The sequence below is a fragment of the Haliotis rufescens genome, unplaced genomic scaffold, assembly GCF_023055435.1.
Source record: "Haliotis rufescens isolate VD_foot unplaced genomic scaffold, xgHalRufe1.0.p SCAF_5, whole genome shotgun sequence".
In the NCBI taxonomy this organism is placed as follows: domain Eukaryota; kingdom Metazoa; phylum Mollusca; class Gastropoda; order Lepetellida; family Haliotidae; genus Haliotis; species Haliotis rufescens.
Genome location: NW_025964223.1, coordinates 6,621,170 through 6,648,942, shown reverse-complemented (window position 1 = coordinate 6,648,942; position 27,773 = coordinate 6,621,170). Strand labels below are relative to the sequence as shown.

At 39.5% G+C, this 27,773-nt stretch overlaps 1 protein-coding gene across 1 annotated transcript; it reads left to right on the top strand.

The window, feature by feature from the left end:
- The first annotated feature begins 571 nt into the window (after nucleotides 1-571).
- Nucleotides 572-27,024, top strand: LOC124133600 (tRNA wybutosine-synthesizing protein 5-like). Its single transcript, XM_046498054.2, has 10 exons — nucleotides 572-1,133; nucleotides 1,770-1,836; nucleotides 2,106-2,231; nucleotides 10,582-10,631; nucleotides 16,913-17,005; nucleotides 17,643-17,819; nucleotides 18,403-18,469; nucleotides 19,179-19,256; nucleotides 20,846-20,917; nucleotides 25,471-27,024. The coding sequence occupies exons 1-10, from the start codon at nucleotides 694-696 to the stop codon at nucleotides 25,582-25,584; spliced, it is 1,284 nt and encodes a 427-aa protein (XP_046354010.1). The 5' UTR covers nucleotides 572-693; the 3' UTR covers nucleotides 25,585-27,024.
- Nucleotides 27,025-27,773: the final 749 nt, after the last annotated feature.

The following is a 27,773-nucleotide window of genomic DNA, read 5'->3' as shown; positions in this document are numbered from 1 at the left end:
GACAGGTTACATATTCATCATATTTTTATTATTTCCACCACAATAACTTTTAATTTTGCGTAATTAGGATAAATGCATTCTGAAAATTAATTATTTTGTAGTAATTTGAAAATTACTCGTAGTACTTTTTTCGTGAATCCAGTTACGGAAACCGGTTTCAGTGGCTTATGCAAATTACACTGTGTACGATATTCCTAGTGACTATTTAGAAGAATACAAGTTGAATGTGTACACTTGTTCCATAAGAATATGGCCATATGAAAGATTGTCACCAAAAGAACAGTTAAACGAAATCCTACAATTTCATTGAACTAATAATATTGCAAATGCGAATGGTTAAGTATCGTTAATTAAGGATAGTATCAATAGTAATTAACAAGTAATGTTTTAACCTTTTTATGTTGAAACATACACACAAAAAGCAATGCTTATACCAACATATTTCCATATTCAGATATTCAATTGATATTGCAATATACAGAATGTCTGATAATCTAAAAATATAGGTTTTTTCCATAACGCATAGATAATACATAGATAGTCGTTACGAATATGTAACCTCCATGTGGGCTACAGCGGACTCTTACCAGGAGTTTATTTGCTAAAAGACTTTAGAACAAGATCCGTTATTTTGGAGGCAGGTAGATCGTGTCATAAACTCCTACTGACGTGGCGTATTGTGTTGTGTCGATCATGAAATGTTCACATATTGTTACCCTTGTCAGCTTCATGTTTGGTACTGTTATTCTGGGAACATCAGAAAATGATAAACAATCTCCTAAGGATTTGACAAGTGAGCCAGGCCATATGAAACCATTTGGATCAGGTCGCCCAAGTAGGCAGATTGATGCAGTCGATGGTTTTCCCGATCAGAGGGCTTTTTTGAGAGACTATGCTTTTGGATCTAAACCACTAAAGATGACGGGAGCTGCAAAATTGTCACCCGCTTTCAATTTGTGGACAGACGATTATTTTCTGTCGCTTGATTTACCAGAAGAAAGTATCGTGCATCTTGAAACGATAAAGAAAGAGAGCAGACAGCAAGACACGGAAGATATGAAGTTTCAAGACTTTATAAAGATTTACAACAAAACTGAATACTACATGGTGGATGCTGTCCCTGAATATCTTGGGTACACTGCGCTCTTGATTTTCGTTATAATGTGTTATATCCGTTTATTTTCATCATTGAATACCTGAGAAATTAAGTTTACTTCAAGTTCACAGAGAAGACTGTATAGTGATCTCATCCTGATCCTGTAGATTGGAAATATAGGGGCTGAGTGGGCAAGAGGTCAAAAGCACCAGGGTAGCAAGTGCCAGGTGCTGAGATCTTGTCCTGCTAGTGACCAGGTTGTTATTCAGCCTTGGGACCAACAATGTTTTTACAGTGTTGTCACTACCCCTAGTGTATAGTACATACATATAGTACATACATATAGTGCACTCAAAAGATGGTAGATGACCAGATGATGGAAGCCAGATAAGTACATACACCTGAAACACAAGTGTAATAACTTGTGGTGTCACCCTCGGCAGGTGACTTCGTTCAAAACATGCCTCTGTTCACCTAGCAGGGAATGGGTACCCAGTATGTGAGGTGGATGTGAAACCTAGGCAACCGGGCTATTTACTCCCCAGGGAGTTGAGAATGCACTAGAATGCAAACAAATCCACTGGTCGGGTACAAATAAACTGTATTTGAGCAGATACTAGTACCTGGATACCTGCCTTATATAATCATAATAATAATAAATGTATGCTTCTAGAGGTGACTTATTGTTCCCGTGTGCAGTCCAGTGTACTCAGCTAATGGAAGAAAGTGTTGTCACTGCGGTATGTTAGATTTCCAAGTTTTAATTAAATCCAAAAAACTGGTACACTTTTTTATAGGATATTTTAGAAAATAACACAAAACTGTCATGATCAGTATTTATAAGTAAATAATTATTATTATGGCCTATTTTTATGGGCCATTAAGGATGCACTTCCAACATATATTAATTCTGGATTAAATCAATTTTTCTTAATGAATTGATTTTCAGTGATGAGTATATAGTACACATTGAATAAAACATCTAAAATATTGTATCCTATTTCTATAGATGATGTGGTTCAGCAGTGGGGGAACTAAGTCTGTCGTTCATGCCGATGCTGTTGACAACATCAACTGTCTCTACCGGGGAAACAAGACGTTTGTAATGGTGGATACCAACAAATACAGGGACAAGGTGGGGAGAAATCAGGGAATCAGGAAGATCAGGGGTAGAAATGGTCTTCAGCATCCCACGCTTGCTGTAAAAAGCAACTCTGCTGGTCGTAAGAGGCGAGTAATGGGATCGGGTGGTCATGCTGAGTTGGTTTCATGCATGTTATTGATCCCAATAGCATGGATCGATGCTCATGATGTCAATCACTGGATTGGCTGGTCCAGACTCGATTATTTACAGACTGCCGTCATATAGCTGGAATATTGCTGAGTGTGTTGTTAAGCAACAAACAAACAACAAGATACTGTAAACATCAATACTAACATTATAACCTTGGGGAGTTGGACATATGTACTCTGGTAAATTATTTTAGTGATTTTGCAGGCATGTTGTCAATGGTTGAATGTTCAAGCTAAATGTTAAGAATAGTGAAATGCTTAATTAAGCAAAGTTCAATGACCCTTGAGTTTGAACGCCGTTTTCACAATGATACATCTTCATAGCATTGTGCTTGTTTCCCAGAGCTGTACGTAATAGTAATTATGCAAATCAATTACATATCACTTTCTAAGCCCTCCTTCAGCACTCTATTGTTAACTCACTTGCCCCCCCCCCCCATCCACACAGAAGCAATTAGCACCTGTCATGTAAGATGTATACCCATGTCATTCTGGATGAATTAATATAGCCAGAGGGTGTAATTAGTGGATGTTTGACAGTTTGTCCTGCATTGTTAATTTCATTGTTGAACCTCACTGCTGTCTTTGTCCCTTGTCATCCTTTGTCCTTTGTATATAAAGGTTTCTTATGTAAGCCTAAAATCCTGTTTCGCACATGCAAAGAGAGATATCTGATATATACCTTCACCCTTTTCCCCTCAATAACTTGTGAAACTGTTGGCATGTATGAAGAACTATTTTCAGAAACAATAGCACATGAGTCAAATCTTTACATTAAGTCATTGCGAAAGTCATAGTACCTTTGCAATTAAGTCAAGGGTTTTATGCTATGCTACATCCAATTCGCACAAATGTATAGAATGTATGCAGAGAAAATATATTTTGCATCCCCAGTTATATTCATTGTACACTTTACAAGAGAGTTCCTGTAATTAAGGTAATTATTAAATCTTACAGTACAGCGTTATACTACACAATATCGTTACTTAACAGGACCCAAATATTTCCTGAAAGTTTTGGCTGGTAGACCTGATATGTACATTTCATATTCTCCTTGATTTGGATTTCAATGCATTTGGATTAAAGGGTACTGATTGAGAAAACAGAATAATTTGTGAATTTATACAGTGTCGGCTTTTATACAGTCAGCTCTTTCATTATATCAAGTTATATATTAAGCCTTGTTAAACATGTCCCCTATTATCTTGCTATCTCTGTACAAGATACTTATCTGGTGCAGTGTAAACACAACCTGTATGTACTAGGGCTGGGACGAGTCTAAATTTACAACCTGGGTACCGACTCCGCTATTACCCGACCCTACCCAGGTAATCGCTGTTGGTTTCAAGAGATAGGTACATAATGTCTGATTGGCAGTAGCATGAGCAAAATGTATTTAGATACACATATAAAACGATCTGGTCATGCATATACACTGAAGCTGAAGGTTTGTCTTTATTTAAACATATATAAGTCATAAGGAATGCATTCAGAGTCATGAAGAAATGCGAACATTAGTGACTTGAGTTACCATGTAGTTATAGTGGTTCGGGTAGTCCTGTGGGTACCCGGGTCCTACTCAGTACCCACCCGACCCGAGTACCCGAGTTACCCATCCCATCCCTATTATGCAGACAAACCAACATGCATTCCATGACCTGACCAAGGGCAAGAAGTATACCACAACTGTAGGGACAAGTGATTCAGTTTTTGTTCTCTTAGAAAAAAGCATATTGTATATATGTCAATTATTTGAATTTTCAACATTACGTTTTCAACTGCAGAATATGACAGGGTCTTTTTCCTACCTCATGTTTTATGTATTGAAAGTAGGTCATTGACGTCAAATTTGCCCATTCCCGATCTTACGTCATACTTATTGATAGGAATAAACTGAATGTGCTTAAGAAATATAAATATTCATACAAATGAAATATAACATGATGACTAATTATGGAATGTGGAATAGAAACAAAACAGTGAAAATATTATACTATAATTTATATCAAGGTCACTGAGACAGGGCATAGATTGACACCAACTATTGCATATGTATACCCTGGTACATATATCCTAATTATTATCTTCCATGTTAACTGTTTGGTTGGCATTCTAGAAGTTGGCAAATGTTCCAATGTTGTTTTTGCATTAAGCAACAGCCATGAGACATTGCAACAGTAAGACACAGGTACTTCAATAATGTTATTATCTAGATAAATGTTGAAACATATTTTTATCGCAACTGAAAATTAGGATTGGTAAAATAATACAGTGCTTATTTTGATACCGTTCCCTATGGAAATTAGGTAACAAAGATAAGATATTTTCTTGTTCAAATATTATGTATACACCTTGACTAAGAAAATACCTTATAGTCAGTTATCAAGCATGATCAGCAGTGTCAGGTTCTTAAAGTCAGAACGATGAGACTATACGTAATATTAAGTACTACATAAGGTACACAAGATACATATATATTATATGTGAGGGTTTGTTGTATTAATAAGTTTATATCTACCAGAATGTATGATGAAAGTATGGACAGATAGAAGAATTTCTTGATTTGCTGTATAAATATCATATCCTTTTATGTTATATAATAAATTGCTTCTAATTTGATCATAATTGCAACAAAGCCAAAGTAGTTTTAAGCATTGCAATGTAGGTTGTTAAACAGAAACAACATCAAGGCTAAAGGCTACGTTTCTAGTTAGTTTATCCAATAACTGATCGATGCATCTTTAGGTGTGGAACTATTTAGTTTAGATAGTCTATACTAACTTTTCCATTGCAAAATCCTTCTTTTCAAATTAAAGAATCTGAAAGAAATCATCTACATTTGTAGCTTAAGGTTTCCTTTGCCATTGGATCCCTTTTCAATACCCATGATTAAAGACAAAACCACACCTACCTTTTTACTAAATCCTAGGTACCTCAGTCAAAATGAGGACATGCTTGCCAAAAGTTCAAATGGCTCACTGAAAAATATCTCCTAGTTTATATGGGAACCCCTAACAGGAAATAGCATTAAGCTGTGTAATTAGGGAAAGGATCATCCACTGTTAGAGTCCACACACAAAGAGCGCGTCTCCTTTGTTCCCTGGTTGTGTAATAACAAGCTGACAAGGCCTGCAAGCAATTAACACCTTGTTAATTATTTCCATTACGCTTGCCCCACAAAGCCTGTCTTGGGAACAATTGGGTGCATGTGTGCCATTCAAAGGTTGGCTAATTAGCTCAATATATTTATGTCAGTTCCCTGGGCGTGAAATGGAGAGTCTGGAATTTGAAAGCTTTTTGTTGACAGGTGTATGAGATCACTGTCATGTAGTGCATTGCCAGGTGTCAATTTCTCCTTTTTGGATGTATGTTTTGTTTATTATGTAATGTTTTCAACAAATGGAAGTGTCTATTTCATTTTAGTGAAATATTGTCACTTTACCTATGGCAATTTTAAAATTGAGGTGTGTGTTTTAGTAGGACCGCAACGAATACGCTTTAAGGTGATGAGGATACATAGCACAAATATATGATAACGAATATCTTTTCATACCAAGAACCGACCTAAATTAATAAATCAAATACTTAAAAGCTTCAACGACCTAACTAAGGCAGGCAAACAAATAACCTTCTTGTGGATACCCGCCCACGTAGGAATATACGGTAATGAAAACGCCGATAAAGCAGCTAAACTATCCCTCAAAATCCCAGAAATAAGCTTAAACTTACCCATCTCAAAATCAGAAATTAAAAGTGTAAACATGCAAAAAATCACCAAAAAATGGCATAACCTATATCTAAACTCAAATAGCCAAATCAAAAAAGTACTCAGCAAACCACTAACCAAACCAAAAATTCTCCATCCATCAAAAAAAATCGACAAACAAAAATCTCACTAAACTCCAAACAAGACACACCAACCTAAATAACCACCTAAAAGAATTAATAATAGATTTCTCATTTCAATCGTAAATGTTACACTGTTACTTTACAAATACTGTATATTTTAATTCAAATGTCTCCCAACAATTGTTAAATTACTTGGTGTCGTCGCTGGAGTGTGTAAATACATTATGACGTCACAGTTGTAATTTATGACGTCATCATAAGTATGACGTCAGTTACACTGAAGAGCTGTCATGAGACAGTGAAAGTACTATGTCTGAAACTGATATAAAGAAGATGATAGACTAACGTGGACTTTATTATTTTATTATATATTACATGTACACCGAGTGAACATTTACCTCATTTTTGTATATATATATATATATAAAGCACATACTGAACTGGTGCCATTTGATATTTAAGGAAGTTAATAAGTTTTAGAAATGTTTATTTTAGAATTTCCATTGCAGCTATTTTGAAATGGGCTGAAAGAAATGTTGGATCACTTACCTGGTTTGGGACCATAACGTGTTAAAATGGGCAGGGGATATAGATGACTTCGTGACTGTACGCTTGTTTAGTCATTGTTTCTTGTAATTTGTCATTTGTTTGCATAAAAAAAAACACAGAATACAGAATAGCACATTTACTTGTGGTTACTTTACAGACAGCTGCTGTTTTATTTAGGAAGCGTGTGTCAGCAGATTTCAGCAGGGTTTAGCTGATTATATGCACAAGGGGAAGGGACCCTTACTTTTCTTACACTTCATCAGTTGTCAGATATCAGTCATAATTATAAAGTTTCAGCAAGATTAACAATGATAAGCAGGAGTTTAATTCTCATAAGTGATAGGCATCATTGTTTGTGTTTTACTTATTTTGTGTCCAAAACGTAGAAATCTGCTGACACAAGCTTCTTTGAGAAAAACTTGGATATTACCATTGCAGTAGCCATTTCGACCTACAAACTCCAGAAACATGGCCAGTTGAAACTAAGTCTTATAAACGACATATGTGTTTCATTTTACATATTACTGTCTTTAAAAAGTATATGAAATTAAAACAATCCGTCCGAAAAACTATCTACTGCCCCATATCCATGTTATGTGAAACAAAAGTTTTTGGTGTTCTGTTGCTTTGAGTTTCATGCAGCCTGATAAGTTGTCGGGTCCAGATTCAATTATTTACAGACCCCTGTCATACAGTGTGGTGTTAAGCAATAAACAAGCTAAACTTTTCATACAAACAAACAAACAAATTCTGGTCCAGAATCGATTATCATTTATAGACCACCATCATATAGCTGGAATATTGCTGAGTGTGGTGTTAAACAAACAAACAATGTCCTGACAGTTTGACAATAGATCTTTACAGGTAACTTAGGCTAAAAAAAGCTAAAAGTCTTGGTTCTCAGGCACCGCCCACATCATCATAAAGTTTGCCACACGTTTCGTTTTTGATTTCCATTTTAAAAAACAACAACAAAAAATCCTTAATGATTCCAAGTCCAACGGTAGTCAAATACTGTATTCCATTATTTTACTCATCAAGGAATACATTTATGTAGGGAGGCCTAGGTTGACTGTACACAATTGTTTATTGGTTACATACTAGTTTGAACAACAACAACAAAAAAAGACACCGCCCGCCCGCACTATATTTTCAAAAACCGTTGCCTGAGAACCAATTTTTATTTTTTTTAAGCCTTATACAGGGAAGTGTTTGCATCAGATATCTCAATGTCCTTATTAATACTTCTCTCAGTTCATGTAACAGCAATGTATCAAGTATAGCATACTTTCCATCATGCCATAATGCATTCCACACTGGGAGATGTTCACACATTTAAAATTTGTTAGATTTTTCAGAACTTACACAGCAATATCTGATGTGATTTGATTGATTGATAACCTCTGTGACTATTTGTATGGCCACAGAGAATGTTGTCGTTGTTATTAATGTTGTCATTATGTCTGGTATCTCTTCCTTGATGCCCGATACACAGGAAGTACATGATGTACGACACAGGAACCTGGTGGTCTATGGATCTCTTTGCATGTCAGTGGAATCAGTCAGTCAGAATTGTCTTTTTGTATTCTTTGACCACAGATAAAACACTGACTGATGTAGGAGTTCAGACGAAGTGCCCGTGTCAGGCAGATTGGGATGAAAGCACTACATTTGCATTTTGATAAAAGATGATTTTTTTCAAAGTTCTTAATTTCTTAAGGTATTTTAACATGGATCAATGCAAAAATGTAGAACAATTTTGTAGCTTTTTACTCTTTAGCACACACCATGTATTTACCTGAGTCTGTCTATTTTTGAGGGTGCAGTTCCATAAGGCGATCTTAGTGCTAAGACTGTTGTAGTGAATGTTAAAGGATGGGACTTACGATCGCCGTAGTGATATATCTGTCATCAATCTCTGTTAATGTATGGTCACGTATACCAGGGTATTCTTATGGAATAAATATGCTTAAACCACAAGTATGGGACTTACGATCTCCGCAGCGCTAAGATAGCTTTGTGGTACGGGGCCCAGGACTGGGATAATATATATGTTTAACTTAAGGTTTGGGGCCACAATCGACATGCTTCACTGGGCTGCTAGGAAGTTTACTGATCTTTTGTTGTCGTACATACTGACAACCTTGTACCTACCAGAGACCGCCTCTGTGGTCTTGTGGTAGAGCGTCCGCCTGGAGAGCCGAAGGTCGGGGGTTCGATCCCCAGCCGCGTCATACCAAAAGATGTTAAAAGATGTTACTTGTTGTTACCCTGTCTGGCGCTCGGCATTAAGGGGCTAAAACAAGGACTGGTCGGTTCGGAGTCAGTATACTGTGTCTGAGTTGGGTATTCATGTTAAACTGCGGCATGGTATCTCAGTGAGCTGTGTCTGAGTGGGGTATTCATGTTAAACTGCGGCATGGTATCTCAGTGGGCTAGCACTATAAATCGGCATCAGTCCGGACTAGTACAAGCACACACACACATACACGTGCATGCACGTCGCTATATAAGTGCAATAAATCTTGGACGCGACGTTAAACCCCACCTCACCTCACCTCACCTCACCTCACCTCACCTCACCTCACCTCACCTCACCTTGTACCTATCATAGATGGGGATTTCAATTATACATGTAGAGGGAAGAAAGTCAACCACACACACTCCAAACAGCGTAATTCTTACCAGAATACAAATGGCAATTATACGTACTGAGCAATCTCTGACTTTGATAACTTTGAATGATTCTCACAGCTGCTGTGCCCCAGGACTTGCAATGTCAATTGTTTGGGTCCCTGTTAAATTTGTATGGGTCCAGGATGCAATAGTTTTGTCCAGTTCATGCAGTCGTCAAGTGCCTGGAGCCGTGCTCCCCGCAGCCTTTGATATCAGAGAGTGTTCATGACTCACAATGTTTTGTGTTTGTAGTTATCAGATTAAACGAGAGTTATGACTTCCTTATGGTAAAAGTAAAAGTCGAAAGGGATTTTGTTTTTACATACAAACAGGACACCATTGTTTGATGTGATTGTCTGTTTGAGTTATATACCAAGTTTCATCCACTTAATCATGCAGTGATGTTTTCAAGTGTGTTTGCATTTCATTCTCTTTCAGAATATCATTTTTGGTTTTTTTATATTGATTTTTGTATTTTTTATATGGACTTTGGAACTGCAACATGTTGGACAAACTTCCTGATAACAAATAACAGCTTTTTTTTAATGTTGTGTTGATAATGATGCATTGAAACTAACAAGTATTTTGTCAAAATATTGTGTCAAAAACACAGGATTCCTTGGTCATATGAAACTCAGTATAGCACAGTGTGAATATTCTCATCCTAATTACTTGTGGGGTCTAACCATGAAGATCTGGTATAGAATTGATCTTCAGCAACTGAGCTTGTCGTAGAGGCGACTTATGGGATCGGGTGGTCAGGCTTCCTGACTTGGTTGATGCATATCATCGTATCCCAACTGTGTAGATCAGTGCTCATGATGTCAATCACTGGATTGTTTGGCACAGACTGCCGTCATATTGCTTAAATATTGCTGAGTGCGGTGTTAAACAAACAACAAGCTTGTGGGGTCAGTATATGATGTAGGGAATTTGGCTGTTATCATATACATACATGTAAGGGGAGACAACTGATATTGGCATGTGAATGCGTATGTATACACTGCTATTCGTAAGGCTCTACATGTTTAAATTTTTACAGATAGCCAGTAGGAGCAGTTAGTGTTACATGTTGGCAGAATGTTGTCAAGCTCATCACTGGTATTGTTTTGTCCCAGGTAGATCTGGACCACCCGGAGGGCCTGTACTCCAGCATGGACGTCGACAGGTGGGTTGCCCTTCAAGATTTGCCGCACTCAGCAATATTCCAGCTATATGACGGCGGTCTGTACATAATCGAGTCTGGACCAGACAATCCAGTGATTTACATCATGAACATCAATCCACGCAATTGGGATCGATGGCATGCATCAACCAAGTCAGCAAGCCTGACCACCCAATCCTGTTAGTTGCCTTTAACAACAAGCATAGTCACCTTTTACGGCAAGCATGGGTTGCTGTAGACCTATTCTACCCCAGACAACTAACCAGTGTAAAGGAAACAGTGGGTTGGGGAACTGACTACAAATGTTATGTTTTGGAGCAGTAAGCCTTGTTAACATGAAGATTAGGATTCTAATCACAGGGTATGATCATTTACACTACTTAAATTTAATTGTTTGATAGGCATGACTTGGAAGTTGACAGATGACAAAGAAGACCCAATTTATGGATAACAACATCTATATTTACTGTCAAATTGACGTTTTGACCTGGATCCTCATACCATTGTCAAGCCATAAATTGTCTGTACTTTAGATACTTACGTTGTTCATCATATCCATGATTTCAAATCACGTATATTTAGAGTGAGACTCATCTTCCTTATGACAAATCACACTCAAGCTCACTGCGAACAAATCTCACACATCTATGGATACATTTTCTTTTTTAAATATGTTCATAAACATAACAGGAATATCTGACTTATTACTTAAATGTTCAGAATCTGAATAGTTTGGCTAACCCATTTATCTATCTGTACTGTTTATAAAAAAAACCTTGCATCCGAAGGATTCCAACCAAATACTGCTCCAAAATATGAAGATCAAGTTGGGCTGTCTAGCTTTGTCCTGAGCTTGACCAGATACTGTGTCCCCTTGATTCTGTCTTGTAGAATATCTCGCTCATTGAATCATATGATTGAAACATATTTTTATTCAATAAATGAATCTGGATTGGTAAACTTACGTTAATACCGCTCCACTAACAGTAAATTATATTTGTCAAGTAATATTGATACGTGTTTGTTATATATATGCATTAAATACACAATGACTTTTAGAAAGTGGTCAAATGTAACAAATGTTATATTTGGGATAACACTTTCTTAGTAAAGTACAGATTCTCGTACTTTTTTGGGTTGAGTCCCGTCCGGAATTGTGGGTTTGAATCCCGGACCGGACTCACCCCAAAAAAGTACGAGAATCTGTACTTTATTAAGAAAGTGTTATCCCAAATATAACATTTGTTACATATGCATTAAAACCGACAAACACGAGTGGTCAACCGTTTGGTCCAGTTGATGGAAAGGTGTTCAATCACTAAGAAAAGCAAGTCTTTAACTGTTTGATACTTAGTACTTATGTTAAAATATGAATTAATTCTTAAGTTATTACATCAGTGCAAATCTACCAGAACGCGGGATGTACATATAAACTGTAACAATTCAAAAAGAAAAACAAATTGTTTCTTAAAGTATTGTAGTTAGAGCATGTGAAAAAATAATGCAGTATATCTTCAAAGGGGTAGCCACAAGAGCATGATGCATTGTCTGAGATGTGTCTTTCAAGCTGATGGAAGTTTAAATTGCTACAACCGAGTTTGAGGCGAGAATGGATTAACTGACAGAACCAGTACCATGGTTTAAGTCAAAATGTATATTAGTAACATTGTCCAAGTTAAATAATCTTTTGAGTTTCCATATCATTTCTACTTTGAGTTATTCAATCAGGTAACATTTCCCATTTATTAATGGTATCCGGTAGGAATTACTTGGCATAGCATTCTGTTCTACATCTTATATTGGGGTAGACAGAGCTCTTCTATTTTATGTTAAAAATACATGTATGGTTATGTTTTTATCAGGCATTTTTGTTGTTGATCCATTGACTCTAAGAAACATCTAGTTGGAAAATAAAATATAAATCCTGTAGACTAGGTTTTACACAATCACAAATTATTTCCCTGGCAGGTTATACATGATCTATGATCCATATCAGAACATGGTGCTAAAACCACTAGATGTAGCCATAGTGGATGCTATTTAGTATTTTGCCAGTTCCCATGTATATGCACTGAAAAAACATTAACATTTTGTCACAATGAAAATATCCATTTTTACAAATTACACATTTTACAAATTAACAAAAATTATGATTATATTTAATAATATAGTTTTGATTTTGAGTATGAATCCCAGGTTAAAAACACCTTACAAATCACTATAGTTAATCTGTCATGGCATGACAAGAAATCACGTGTTGTTTAACCTCTCTGAGTAGTATACTTCATTTTCTGTCCATCTTTGTTTCACAATGGTTTGGGCTGGAGGCATGAGCTGCTTTACTAATAACAGATCAGTACAGTAACAGAACATGTTCAACAATGCACACCTCATGAACTGAAAGCTTCATTGTAGGCCAAACACTGCACTACAGTGAAATAAATACCAGGTAAGACACATTACGGTGTCATTTTCTGGTAAATACCAATGTGTAGATTTATATTTTGATTTTAAGAGCATTTTCAACTGGTCCACAGATAACTAAACTGCAAAATTTGACTTGCCCAAGTCCAACAAATCAGTCATGGTATTTCCTGTTTAGGGTTATATTGATCAAATCCTGTAGATCAAAAGAGTTACTGATGTGGAGTGACATAATGTGTATGTATTCCAGGGCACTGTAAGCAGTTCTGCCTGAATGGCACAAGGCCCTAGGGGACAGCCAGACTGCTTTGATGTGTTCCGTGCTGCCACTCAAGCGTGGGGAGTTCCCCCATTGTGTCGCAGGGGGGACACTTAGTGTTATTACACAAGAATGTGTTCCGAGACTGGGTAATTGTAGTGCAGGATCAGGTGATCAGTGGGGCATGTTAAAGTGCTTCCTGTTCACTAGTGTTGTAAGGTAATAGTATCAGGCCAGGAGATTCTACCTGTGTTGTGAAGGCTGTAATAGATCTCCTTGTGGCAGGAAAATGTAGGCCTGGCTTTTCTTGTCAAGGAAAAATAATTTAATGTGGTGAGGATTATGGTGTGTGGTTGTGCTGTTTGTCTATGGGTTTCTGACAGATACCTTTTCAATTCTTGTGTCTGATCCAAGGAATTAGGGCTGGGACGAGTCTAAATTTACTACCTGGGAACCCACACCCTATTACCCGACCCTACCCAGATACCCGCTGTAGACCTAAAGAGCTTGAGGATTGTTTTATCGGAGCCCTGGCAAAAAGAATTCAGATATGTGTATAAAACGATCTCATGCATACACTAAAGTTGTATCTTCATTCAAACATATTAAAGTCAGTAGGAATGGGTGCACAGTCAGAAAGAAATGGGAACATCAGTGACGTGTAGTGTAACCATGGAATTCTAGTGATTTTTTGTCATTAAACAATACATCACGTGACTAACCATAGGTCTGGGTAGTCCTGTGAGTTTCTGGGTCCTACTCAGGACCCACCTGACCTGAGTAACCGGTCCAAGCTCTAAACTATGCTGGTGTAACGAACCTGTTTGCGATTTGTTGTGTAACCATGAAAGATTATTTATTGTTACATCCAATATACAATATACCACGTGACTAACCAGGGGTCTACTACTCAGTACCCACCCGAACCGAGTACCCGCATTGTCCGTCCCAGCCCTATAAGGAATATTCTCATGCAAAGGCTATTGGTTGAGGAGCAACCCCAGGGATTTATCTAGGCCAGCCCAGGGGCCGATATTGGGTCACAAGCCTGCAGCATATGTCATTAAAAAAATTCAAATTCACGTTAAGGTATATAACTGATAACTATAAAAAATGTCATTTTATGGCTTTGTAGAGATGTCATTGATAACAGGAGCGAGTAAATAGGAAGAAGTTTTAATGCTTAGTTTTATATTATTGCATTGAATGCACTCTCAAAATACAATGTTAATATACCTCTAAATTCAAACATGATGGTGGAAATTGGATGTTTATAGTCTGTTTACACCCTTGCCTTTGGGCATGTGTACACAAATGAAGAGCTACTTAGGACAGGCAGCTTTGAGCTCCTGCAAGTTGTTAAAACACCACCTAATTTATCTGCTAACTTATACCCGGTTCACTTGCACAACATTTACTAAAGTAAGTAATTTTACACATGTGTAACTATACATACGTGTGTATATGTAAATTTACTATGTGTTCACATGAAAATCAACTTAGGTGTGTAACTAAAGTATGTAAATTGTGTAAGGCACACATCTTCGTCAGTCTGTTCACACACAGACTTTCATCACAAAACGTGTTTTCCAATCAAAGTTGAATGAGAAGAGTTATTTCACCGAAAACGTTCACGTGACTCAAAATGTGTTTGATTTGATTTGATTTGTACACAAAGTTTTGACTCCTTGAAACCGAAAGAAAACACCGTTCGCTCAACTTTGTATATACACATAAAAGTTTGCAACTGTTGACAATTTGTTTTGGGTTGGCAAAAGAACAGATATTAATTAGATCATCCTCTTACGTTGACATAAACGTTCACATTGCAACATATGCACACAGTGCAAATTTACATTTACATTTGCACCTGCTCCAGACATGATGCAAATTTGCTCCTGGTGTAAATATACACACATGAGTAAACGCGTTCACATGACAAGTATACTCACGTATGTATTTCTACACATGTATGCACATATACACACAAATGAATAGAGGCGCATGTGAACGGGGTAGTGGTATATATACTAACCCACCCAAGAAATATTGCTTTCATAAAACTGAGATGAAGTCAATGTCTAAGTTTCACAGATGGCAATCAGTGTTTTTGACCAACACATCCCAGACCTCAATGCATTGTGTGAGGATTTTATGAAGGCTTCAAGATTTTTGTGATGCTAAAGGGACATAACTTGTTTGACACTTTGGAGTACCACCATGTAATATTTTGTATTGCAAAGTATTTTTTTATGACACAGTTACAGTGTTATATTTTACTGCTGCTTCTGCTATACCTGTATTTTGCGTTCCATGTTTTGTTGCTGTAGAGTCACCCCCCATTAATTTGACTTTGTATCGTCCTGGACGTCCTATGGAGGCATGCTTGTTCAGAGTTCTATTTGAAACCTCTCCCACCCACCCACCCAGTGGTTTTATTGGTGTCACTGTCAGTATTACTCTGTTTCCTCATACCCGTAGTTCCAGCAGCTTGAGGGGCGGTCGGTTGGCCCAGTGGTTAAAGCGTTGCCTCGTAACGCCGAAGACCCGGGTTTGATTCCCGACATGGGTACAATGTGTGAAGCCCATTTCTGGTGTACCCCACCGTGATATTGCTGGAAGATTGCTAAAAAGGGGCGTAAAACCATACTCACTCACTCAAGCAGCTTGCTAGTTTTACCTGGGCTAATAATACAGCCTCATTGTACTGCATTGAAGTTTTATTCATGGTTTAGCCCCTGCATGTTGGCATCACCTTTGTAAGCCAGCACTTGTTGGTATGGGAGACTTAGTACTTATATTTGTAATCCACCCCATGATGGCGAGGCATTACAATATTCCTAAAGCTTCTATTAAACATCCCAGACCTTCAATTCACTATGAGTTATGCAGCCACTTTTGTCTTGTCACGCATGAGAGAGAAACATGTTAGCAATACTGAAGAAACAAATAAGTGGAAGTTGTTTATTGTACATTCCTGCACACCTAATGATTTATTCTCCCTGCAATGTTTTATTATATGATAAACATTGACCACGGCAATGTCGGACAAGTCCATTTTATGAACAGGGGGGTTAAGTGTGGTCTTTCCCACATATTCTCACAATTTTCATGTCAGCTACCTGTACCTTTTCTCCCAATACCGATTGTCATATCTCTCCCACTTAAGGAATCAATCATTTGTCTATTGCGTTTATCAACGTTGCCTAGCTACTTCTATGGGGAACAACTCATTAGAGACTTCCGTCTAAAAAGTAACGTCGTCCAATTTATGTCATCAAGTAGCATGTTCAAATCTCTAGACATGACGTCACGATAGAACAATGTTTTATCATGAAATAAACCATGCTTCGTTCTTCAATGTTCTTGGCAATTTATCTCGTAGCTATCTTATATAGGATGAATTGGTGGTGCTTGGGTCCTGGATATGTGCATCATAATGGAATGGGGATATAATAAGACACTGGGTAGTCAAGGTCGTCATGACATGTCAGTACATGTTATTCAGGGCAGCACAGCTAATCCTTGTACCTTGGATAGACCTGGTGTAACGAGATGGGAATGTCTTGATGTTTCGTCACTTTGTCATGATGGGTTCCAGGGTTGACTTCACGAAGTTCCCAGGCTTAGCTGAGGTGGAGTTCTTCCATGTCAACATGACGGCTGGAGATTGTCTCTACATCCCATACAGATGGTAGGTGGTGTCTAATATCGTATTATTATGGATTTATTTGAACAATGATGAACCCCTACATACCCCTAAGAACCTCCTTTAGAAGAGACAAGGCTGAAGTGGGGTTAAACATTGCCCTCAAGATTATTGCATTTGTATAGCAACGTGCTGTGTGTGCGTGCATGTGTCTGTCTGTGTGTGTGTCAGTTTGTGTGTGTCTGTGTTTGTGCGTGCGTGCGTGTGTGCGTGCATGTGTCTGTCTGTGTGTGTCAGTTTGTGTGTGTCTGTGTGTGTGTGCGTGCGTCCGTGCGTCTGTCTGTCTGTCTGTCTGTGTGTGTGTCAGTTTGTGTGTGTCTCTGTGTGTGTGTCTTTGTGTGTGTGTGTGTCTCCGGACTAATGCTGGTTCCATAGTGCTAGCCCAATGAGATACAATGCCGTAGTTTAGCGTGAATACCCCACTCAGACACACTATACTGACTCCGAGCCAACCACTCCTTGTCCCCTGATAAATACCAAGCAGGCTAACAACAAGTACCATCTTTTAACGTCTTTTGGCATGACACGTGATGGGTTGTACAACGGACGAGTCGCTCTCCGTTGGTGGACAGAGTGTCATTACGTAGCTACGGTGCTATAACATCCCCTCTGTTGTGACCAGGATCCACCAGGTGCAGTCTTTCGGCAGCAACCTGGCGGTCAACATCTGGTGGGACCACTACAGTGCCAGGGACACTGACCTCGACACCTGTGGCACCTCCTGCGACTCCAGCATCACCCTCACCAACGTCAAGCTGCATGGCATGGACTCCACCATGTCCAACATCGGCTCCATCAAGTAAGTACTCCTGTTGACTCTGATCGAGGGATATTCAGAGGGGATTAATTCCACATAGATGGATGTCCAACTTCCTGGGAACAATGTAATGTGTTATATGTCAATTCTTTAAGCATACATACACTGGAGACCCGTGAAGATCCTGGGTAGAATAGGTCTTCAGCAACCCATGCTTGTCGTAAAAGGCGACTATGCTTGTCGTAAGAGGCAATTAATGGGATCGGGTGGTCAGGCTCCCTGACTTGGTTGATGCATGTCATCGATCCCAATTGCATGGATCAATGCTCATGATGTCAATCAGTGGATTGTCTGGTCCAGACTCGATTATTGACAGACTTCTGTCATATAGCTGGAATAGTGCTGAGTGCTGCGTTAAACAACAAACAAACAAACAAAAACAAACATTTATAGTTTCTGTTCCTGTTTGAAAACAAGAAGTAGCTGTTACTTACTGACAACATTCATGTTTGTGGAATCCGAGGGGTGGTACGTTAGCAATAGATGGGAGCTGTACGGAGTTGAAAATTGAAAAGAATGTTCACGTATGGTTACGCAATGATCACTCACACGTGTATATTTCCAGGGATCATCTCATCAATACAGTGGCCATTCGAGGCTTGGATCTGGATGGTTTCAAGAAAGTATTTGCTGTTAGTATGAATACTCAATATCAATTAATGTTCAAGATCAGTTTGAAATTTGATATTTTTATCTGAGTTCTTTTTAATAAGAGAAGTTGATGCCAACCTTTGAAGCATTGATGATGGTGGTTCACGAGGATTTCGACTTTCAGTTGATGGACAATGTCAATCACTGGATTGTCTGGTCCAGACTCGATTATTTACAGACCACCGTTATATAGCTGGAATATAGCTGGAATATTGCTGAGTGCAGCGTAAAACAAACCAAGCAACCAACTGACGGATATGGCGGAACTGACCTGGCCATTTGCTGTATACATGCTGTATTTATTACCTACGAGGGCAAACATGTCGGGGTTCATAAAAATCTTATGTGCCCTATCGTATTATTATATGTGGTCATATTACGTCACGAGACAACAGTGTATATTTTCCGTCATCTGGACGGCATTGTTGACGGCATTAAAATCTTATTGTGAAGTAGGTCGGAATGACTTCACACCGTTGACATCATTGCTGGATTAGCACACTCGTGCCTAAATTCTGGTAAATACGGGAATTTAGACACTTGTGTCATAAACATAGTATGACATGACCACTCATATTTTATCCTATATATATGCTTATACTGTTAACTACAGTTATTACAAACTAGAATTAGTGCTTTCATTGAGTTCCTTGTAACCATAGTTTACCGTGGTATTGTTTCTTCATACAGGAAGATATGATAGAGACTATTCCCAATGAAGAATCAAAAGCCAAAATTGCAAGTGTCTACAATGAACTAATGGATGAGGTAAGGACAAGAAGTATTTCGGACTGAACCTAGCCAACCTCTAGAAATGTGGATCTAGATGGTAAGTTTGGCCTGGAAAAATCTTTACCAAAGAAAGTCGAGGTTTGGTCGTCATCCACCTTCCCATCTCTGAGTGTTATGAAAGTCAGTGAGATGTTGCACTTTCCTCATCCATCTTCCCGAGGCAAGAGAGTTAACTGACTATAAAAGTCCAGTTTCCACCCTTGCTGAACTAGGCTGGGATTATGGAGTTACATTTTGGCTGGACTAACGAGTCTATGCATAGTCCAATCAAAATCGCTCACTGAAATCGAAATCCGGTTCGTAAACTGTCGTGCAGATTTCGGTTGATTTCAGGATTTGTAAAACGTGCACTGCCAACTCGTTGTCAGCAAATATTTTCCAAATCTTTTCATGTTTTTAATCAAGGTGCTCACTTGATTTGATGCATTTTCGCGATGTAAGAGCCGTTTTATCACAATAAAGATCTCGATTATCGATCAGATCGGCCACCATTTTGTGTGAAGCAAACACAAGCGATACGAGAGGTGGAATCTGAGTGGTCCATAGCAGAGGCATAGAAGGTACATAACTGGTAATAGCCACTGGTGGCGCTCGATCGAGCCCAGTGATTCCAGCCTAGTTCGGCAAGGGTGGAAACTGGACTTTTATAGTCAGTTAATTCTCCTGCCTCGGGAAGATGTCCTCACCTGATGTGATGTAAGTGTGCTACAGTTCAGAGGTGTGTAGTATTCCGAACACAAGATATTGAATGGGGTATGGGGGGCTTAGATGTCTAACCTGGAATGGCTTTGCAAAGTTCTATGTTGGTGGGTTTTAGTCTCAGATTTGCCTCGTTATGATAATGGGTTTGTCAGCACCATACCCATGCTGATGGGGTTCCTCAAGGTGGCAAATGTCCGACACCTGCATTCCGCTGGACTTTTGTCCCACAGTGAGCTGACACGCTGTGATTTAAATGAAATAACAGTCAAAGTTCCTTGAGTTTTCTGGATGACCATGTATTGGCATGATTTTCAGAAAGTGCTAGTGTTGATATCTGGAAGTGGTACATCTTCCCTTGACAAGGGAGTGAAGTGACTTTAAAAGTCCAGTTTCCACCCTTGCCGAACTAGGCTGGAATTATGGAGTTATATATTGTGCACAGTCCAATCAAGATCGCATAAGGAGTTTGACATGCAGTTTGTAAACTGCCATGCTGATTTCTGTCTATTGCAAGATTTGCAAAGCATGTGTACCACCAGCTCGGTGTCAACATATATTTTCCAAATCATTTGATGTTTACAATCAAGGTGCTCACGTGATTTGATGAACTTAGCGAAGTAAGTCACTTTTCATTACGATATAGATTTTGATTATCAATTGTCTTGACTGGGTGCCGCCCTGTGACGCAAATGCAAGTGATATTAGAGGTGGATTCTGATTGGTCAATAGAGGGACATAGAAAGGACATTACTCGTAATACCCACTGGGGGTGCTACAGTCGAGCCCAGGAATTCCCCAGTCAGTTAACTCCCTTGCCCCGGGAAGATGGAAGTGGTATTGACTGTTAAATGACTATGTTCCAGTTCTTCAGAACCTTAGACGTTGACAGCGATGGTGAAATCAACACTCAGGACCTGTTGACAGTTCCAGAGCAGGTGGGTTTACAAGAGGGTGAACACGATGGTTAATAAGATGGTAAACATAATGTTTACAAGAAGGTTATTATGATGTAAACAAGATGGTTAAGATGATGTAAACAAGATGGTAAACAGGATGTAAGTAAAATGGCTAACGTGATGTAAAGGAGATGTTAACACGACGGTTAATAAGATGGTTAACATAATGTTTACAAGAAGGTTATTATGATGTTAACAAGAAGGTTATTATCCCCCGCCCCAACGAAGTTGGCGGGGGATATAGAAGTGGGTTCTGTCCATGTGTGCGTGCGTCCCGAAATCGTTTCTGGAGCATAACTCAGAAACCGTTAAATATTTCTCTACGAAACTTTGCATGTCTATCAGACTCATGCTAAACTGGTGCCTTTTGCTATTTAGGAATTTTATAAATTTTTATTTTAGAATTTCCATTGCAGCTATTTTGACATGGCCTAAGAGAAATGTTGGGTCAGTTACCTGGTTTGGGACCATAACGTGTTAAAATGGCGGGGGATATAGATGACTTCGTCGACTATACGCTTGTTAAGAAGGTTATTATGATGTAAACAAGAAGGTAATTATGATGTAAACAAGCAGGTAATAATGATGTAAACAAGAAGGTTATGATGTTAACAAGAAGGTTATTATGATGTAAACAAGAAGGTAATTATGATGTAAACAAGAAGGTAATTATGATGTAAACAAGAAGGTAATGATGTAAACAAGAAGGTAATTATGATGTAAACAAGAAGGTTATGATGTAAACAAGAAGGTAATTATGATGTAAACAAGAAGGTTATGTTGTAAACAAGAAGGTTATGATGTAAACAAGGTAATTATGATGTAAACAAGAAGGTTATGATGTAAACAAGAAGGTAATTATGATGTAAACAAGAAGGTTATGATGTAAACAAGAAGGTAATTATGATGTAAACAAGAAGGTTATGATGTAAACAAGAAGGTAATTATGATGTAAACAAGAAGGTTATGATGTAAACAAGAAGGTAATTATGATGTAAACAAGAAGGTTATGATGTAAACAAGAAGGTAATTATGATGTAAACAAGTAGGTTATGATGTAAACAAGAAGGTAATTATGATGTAAACAAGGTTATTATGATGTAAACAAGAAGGTAATTATGATGTAAACAAGAAGGTTATTATGATGTAAACAAGAAGGTAATTATGATGTAAACAAGAAGGTAATTATGATGTAAACAAGAAGGTTATTATGATGTAAACAAGATGGTAAACAGGATGTAAACAAGAAGGTTATGATGTAAACAAGATGGTAAACAGGATGTAAACAAGATGTTAACAGGATGGTTAATAAGATGGTTCACATGATGTAAGGTGGCTCATGCTGTCAACCACTGGTTTAGATATTCCAGAAACCATTAAGTACAAGACACCAGGCTATGTTTATGATATATTTATATTACAGGCTGCAGCATAAAACAGCATTCACTCACTTCTTGTCTGAACTGTTGCTCTTGACCAATTTGTGAACATTGTAATGACTAATTGTGTCCGTGTCCTCGTGTGTGCATTTAAGCCAAGTTCGAGTATGAGCAGATATCGATAAGTAGAGTTGTGACCTGATTTAGTGAATGTCCAGTGGCTCTCAGAGCCATAATGAGAATTAAATTAGATCAGTCTGAGTGATGTGATGGCTCAATCTGCCATTGTTCAGGTGACTTTGATGAAATTAAATTTCTTGGACATTTTGAATCAGACTCTTGTGCCTTTGTGCAACATTCATTTGATTAGGAACTTCAAAGACACATCAAAATGTTGGATTATTTAAGGGGGACTAAATTCTGGCAATGTAACTCAAAGCAAGTAAACATCAAGTTGACATGCTGTGATGGGACTGAAATACCAAACTCACTCATTCACTCACTCACTCACTCACTCCCTTTCTCACTCACTCACTCCCTTTGACAGCAATGGATTTAACAGCCATTACTGGACGCCAGACAGGAGTGTATGATTGTGTGTCCTGAGACTGTGTGTGTTTCATTCATGGTGGGACGCCCAGACAGGAGTGTATGATCGTGTGTCCAGAGACTGTGTGTGTGTGTCAGTCATGGGGGGACGCCCAGACAGGAGTGTATGATCATGTGTCCTGAGACTGTGTATGTGTTTCATTCATGGTGGGACGCCCAGACAGGAGTGTATGATCGTGTGTCCAGAGACTGTGTGTGTGTGTCAGTCATGGTGGGACGCCCAGACAGGAGTGTATGATTGTGTGTCCTGAGACTGTGTTCGTGTTTCAGGCATGGTGGGATGCCCAGACAGGAGTGTATGATCGTGTGTCCAGAGACTGTGTGTGTGTGTCAGTCATGGGGGGACGCCCAGACAGGAGTGTATGATCGTGTGTCCAGAGCCTGTGTGTGTTTCATTCATGGTGGGACACCCAGACAGGAGTGTATGATCGTGTGTCCTGAGACTGTGTGTGTTTCATTCATGGTGGGACACCCAGACAGGAGTGTATGATCGTGTGTCCTGAGACTGTGTGTGTTTCAGGCATGGTGGGATGCCCAGACAGGAGTGTATGATCGTGTGTCCTGAGACTGTGTATGTGTTTCAGGCATGGTGGGATGCCCAGACAGGAGTGTATGATCGTGTGTCCTGAGACTGTGTGTGTTTCATTCATGGTGGGACACCCAGACAGGAGTGTATGATCGTGTGTCCTGAGACTGTATGTGTTTCAGGCATGGTGGGATGCCCAGACAGGAGTGTATGATCGTGTGTCCTGAGACTGTGTATGTGTTTCAGGCATGGTGGGATGCCCAGACAGGAGTGTATGATCGTGTGTCCTGAGACTGTGTGTGTTTCATTCATGGTGGGACACCCAGACAGGAGTGTATGATCGTGTGTCCAGAGCCTGTGTATGTGTTTCAGGCATGGTGGGATGCCCAGACAGGAGTGTATGATCGTGTGTCCTGAGACTGTGTGTGTTTCATTCATGGTGGGACACCCAGACAGGAGTGTATGATCGTGTGTCCAGAGCCTGTGTATGTGTTTCAGGCATGGTGGGATGCCCAGACAGGAGTGTATGATCGTGTGTCCAGAGCCTGTGTTTGTGTTTCAGGCATGGTGGGATGCCCAGACAGGAGTGTATGATCGTGTGTCCAGAGCCTGTGTTTGTGTTTCAGGCATGGTGGGATGCCCAGACAGGAGTGTATGATCGTGTGTCCAGAGCCTGTGTTTGTGTTTCAGGCATGGTGGGATGCCCAGACAGGAGTGTATGATCGTGTGTCCTGAGACTGTGTGTGTTTCATTCATGGTGGGACACCCAGACAGGAGTGTATGATCGTGTGTCCTGAGACTGTATGTGTTTCAGGCATGGTGGGATGCCCAGACAGGAGTGTATGATCGTGTGTCCTGAGACTGTGTATGTGTTTCAGGCATGGTGGGATGCCCAGACAGGAGTGTATGATCGTGTGTCCTGAGACTGTGTGTGTTTCATTCATGGTGGGATGCCCAGACAGGAGTGTATGATCGTGTGTCCAGAGCCTGTGTATGTGTTTCAGGCATGGTTGGATGCCCAGACAGGAGTGTATGATCGTGTGTCCTGAGACTGTGTGTGTTTCATTCATGGTGGGACACCCAGACAGGAGTGTATGATCGTGTGTCCAGAGCCTGTGTATGTGTTTCAGGCATGGTGGGATGCCCAGACAGGAGTGTATGATCGTGTGTCCAGAGCCTGTGTTTGTGTTTCAGGCATGGTGGGATGCCCAGACAGGAGTGTATGATCGTGTGTCCAGAGCCTGTGTTTGTGTTTCAGGCATGGTGGGATGCCCAGACAGGAGTGTATGATCGTGTGTCCAGAGCCTGTGTTTGTGTTTCAGGCATGGTGGGATGCCCAGACAGGAGTGTATGATCGTGTGTCCTGAGACTGTGTGTGTTTCATTCATGGTGGGACACCCAGACAGGAGTGTATGATCGTGTGTCCTGAGACTGTATGTGTTTCAGGCATGGTGGGATGCCCAGACAGGAGTGTATGATCGTGTGTCCTGAGACTGTGTATGTGTTTCAGGCATGGTGGGATGCCCAGACAGGAGTGTATGATCGTGTGTCCTGAGACTGTGTGTGTTTCATTCATGGTGGGATGCCCAGACAGGAGTGTATGATCGTGTGTCCAGAGCCTGTGTATGTGTTTCAGGCATGGTGGGATGCCCAGACAGGAGTGTATGATCGTGTGTCCTGAGACTGTGTGTGTTTCATTCATGGTGGGACACCCAGACAGGAGTGTATGATCGTGTGTCCAGAGCCTGTGTATGTGTTTCAGGCATGGTGGGATGCCCAGACAGGAGTGTATGATCGTGTGTCCAGAGCCTGTGTTTGTGTTTCAGGCATGGTGGGATGCCCAGACAGGAGTGTATGATCGTGTGTCCAGAGCCTGTGTATGTGTTTCAGGCATGGTTGGATGCCCAGACAGGAGTGTATGATCGTGTGTCCAGAGCCTGTGTATGTGTTTCAGGCATGGTTGGACGCCCAGACAGGAGTGTATGATCGTGTGTCTAGAGCCTGTGTATGTGTTTCAGGCATGGTGGGACGCCCAGACGTACATCGCGGAGGTGCAGCAGCTGTTGGGAGCGGGGGAAGGGGAGGACGAGGACCTGGTCACCGACCCGGAGGACTTCCACGATGAGCTGTGAGGCCTGTTCACCCAGAGTTCTCATCAGTCGTCTACACATCCTGGATACGAACACAGTGGATGATATCTGATTGAGCCAAAGAACCATGATTGTTAGGGTATATTTTCATCGTAGTGCCTGGTGACTGTAATTCATTGCTGAACTGGGATTACAATGAGACTAAAGTATGAAAAATATTGGTGATCTAAGAAAATGTTTTTAGGTGTTACTGTTGAAATGTGTTCCACAATGACATAGGCTATATAACCATGGAACTTACATACATGTCCAGGTGTAAGGAAACGTTGGAAGAGTCCATTGTTAGACACATGGGAGTGGTCCATAACGTGAACAATTAAGGGGAAGGGTTTTGAAACAACACACAACTTAGGTTATGGTCATGACTAAAATTGAGGTTTGAATAATTAATGTGATCTCATGATAACAAATGCTCTCTGTTGCATGGGTGGGGGGGAGTAAGAGATGTTTAGATATGATGATAGCAAATGTGGTTTGTGGAGGGTGTCTTAAAAACACACATCCCCCATCTCCCCTCTATTTTTTTTTCTTCCAGATGTGTGCATTACATAGGTCTGCTGCCATATAATATTAATATTGCATATTGATTGAAGTGTTCATAAAATCCTTTAAGTTTTGGCAGAGGCCGAGTGGTGAGGGGTTGTCAGCAAGGTGATACACTCAGCTGCTGATGAGAGTCATAATCATTCCAAGTGGCGACGGGAGTTTGATAACCACAGCTATATTTTGAATATTGCTTTTAGGCAATTAGCCTGTGGGCAAGATGTTTTACTTCTGTAGAGCAAACTGTGTGTACAGAATATTAGCAGTGCCAAAGTAGAGTTTGGTTCATACAGCAGGGAAATGAATATGTGCTTATGGCTTCATGTGCCATTGTGTTCCAAATAATATTTAATTGAACACAGGCCATATGCCATTGTGTTCCAAAGATTTTTTAATTGAACACAAGCCATATGCCATTGTGTTCCAAAGATTATTTAATTGAACACAGGCCATGTGCCATTGTGTTCCAAATAATATTTAATTGAACACAGGCCATATGCCATTGTGTTCCAAAGATTATTTAATTTGAACACAGGCCATATGCCATTGTGTTCCAAATAATCTTTAATTGAACACAGGCCATATGCCATTGTTTTCCAAATAATATTTAATTGAACACAGGCCATATGCCATTGTGTTCCAAAGAATATTTAATTGAACACAGGCCATTTGCCATTGTGTTCAAATAATATTTAATTGAACACAGGCCATATGCCATTGTGTTCCAAATAATATTTAATTGAACACAGGCCATATGCCATGATGTTCCAGTCTGTATTGTTTATGAATAGCATCTGAAAGTCTCTAGGATTATAGATCTTCCGCAGTCTGCCTCTTCACTGTCATGTTTGAGTGTGATGGTGTTGGATGGATTACCAAGGTCGTGGAAACAATTACTATTAATTTGCTATTTGTTTTATATGATACCTCTCAACAAACTGTCCTGTTGTTCAAAACCAACTAGTTGTGGGACCTGAGTTTTCATGTGGTGACAAGAACTTGAACACAGGTTGCCATGGTGACAAGAAATTGAACACTGGTTGCCATGGTGACAAGAAATTGAACACTGGTTGCCATGGTGGCAAGAACTGGAACACTAGTTGCCATGGTGACAAGAAATTGAACACTGGTTGCCATGGTGACAGGAAATTGAACACTGGTTGCCATGGTGGCTAGAAATTAGGGAATGTGACTGAAAATATTACATAAGTTACATAAGTAAATGGTTAATTTGGCATGTGTGTATATATATGCTGTTTTTGACAATGTTGGGAGATAAAAAGAAACATGTTAGTGCAGTCTGGGTTATTGTTACACAATATAGTTGTATGCATAATTGAAAAACAAGAAATTTCCAAACACAGCTGTCAGGTATTGATTTGCAACACCTTGCTGTTGGTGACCGACTGATACCAGATGATCTAGATTTTTTTTTCTTGGTGTTTTGTAATCTGTCATTTATTCTGTTATTGATATATTTCATTTAGTAGCCGAGACGAACGTTGTAACATGAACTGCTATTTTAAAATATATCAGGTTTTCTCACGTCTGGTGATCCAAGTGATTCGGTTGTTGATTGTGTAGTAACCATAGCGACTCCCAAAGAGGTAAAAAACAATACAATGTCT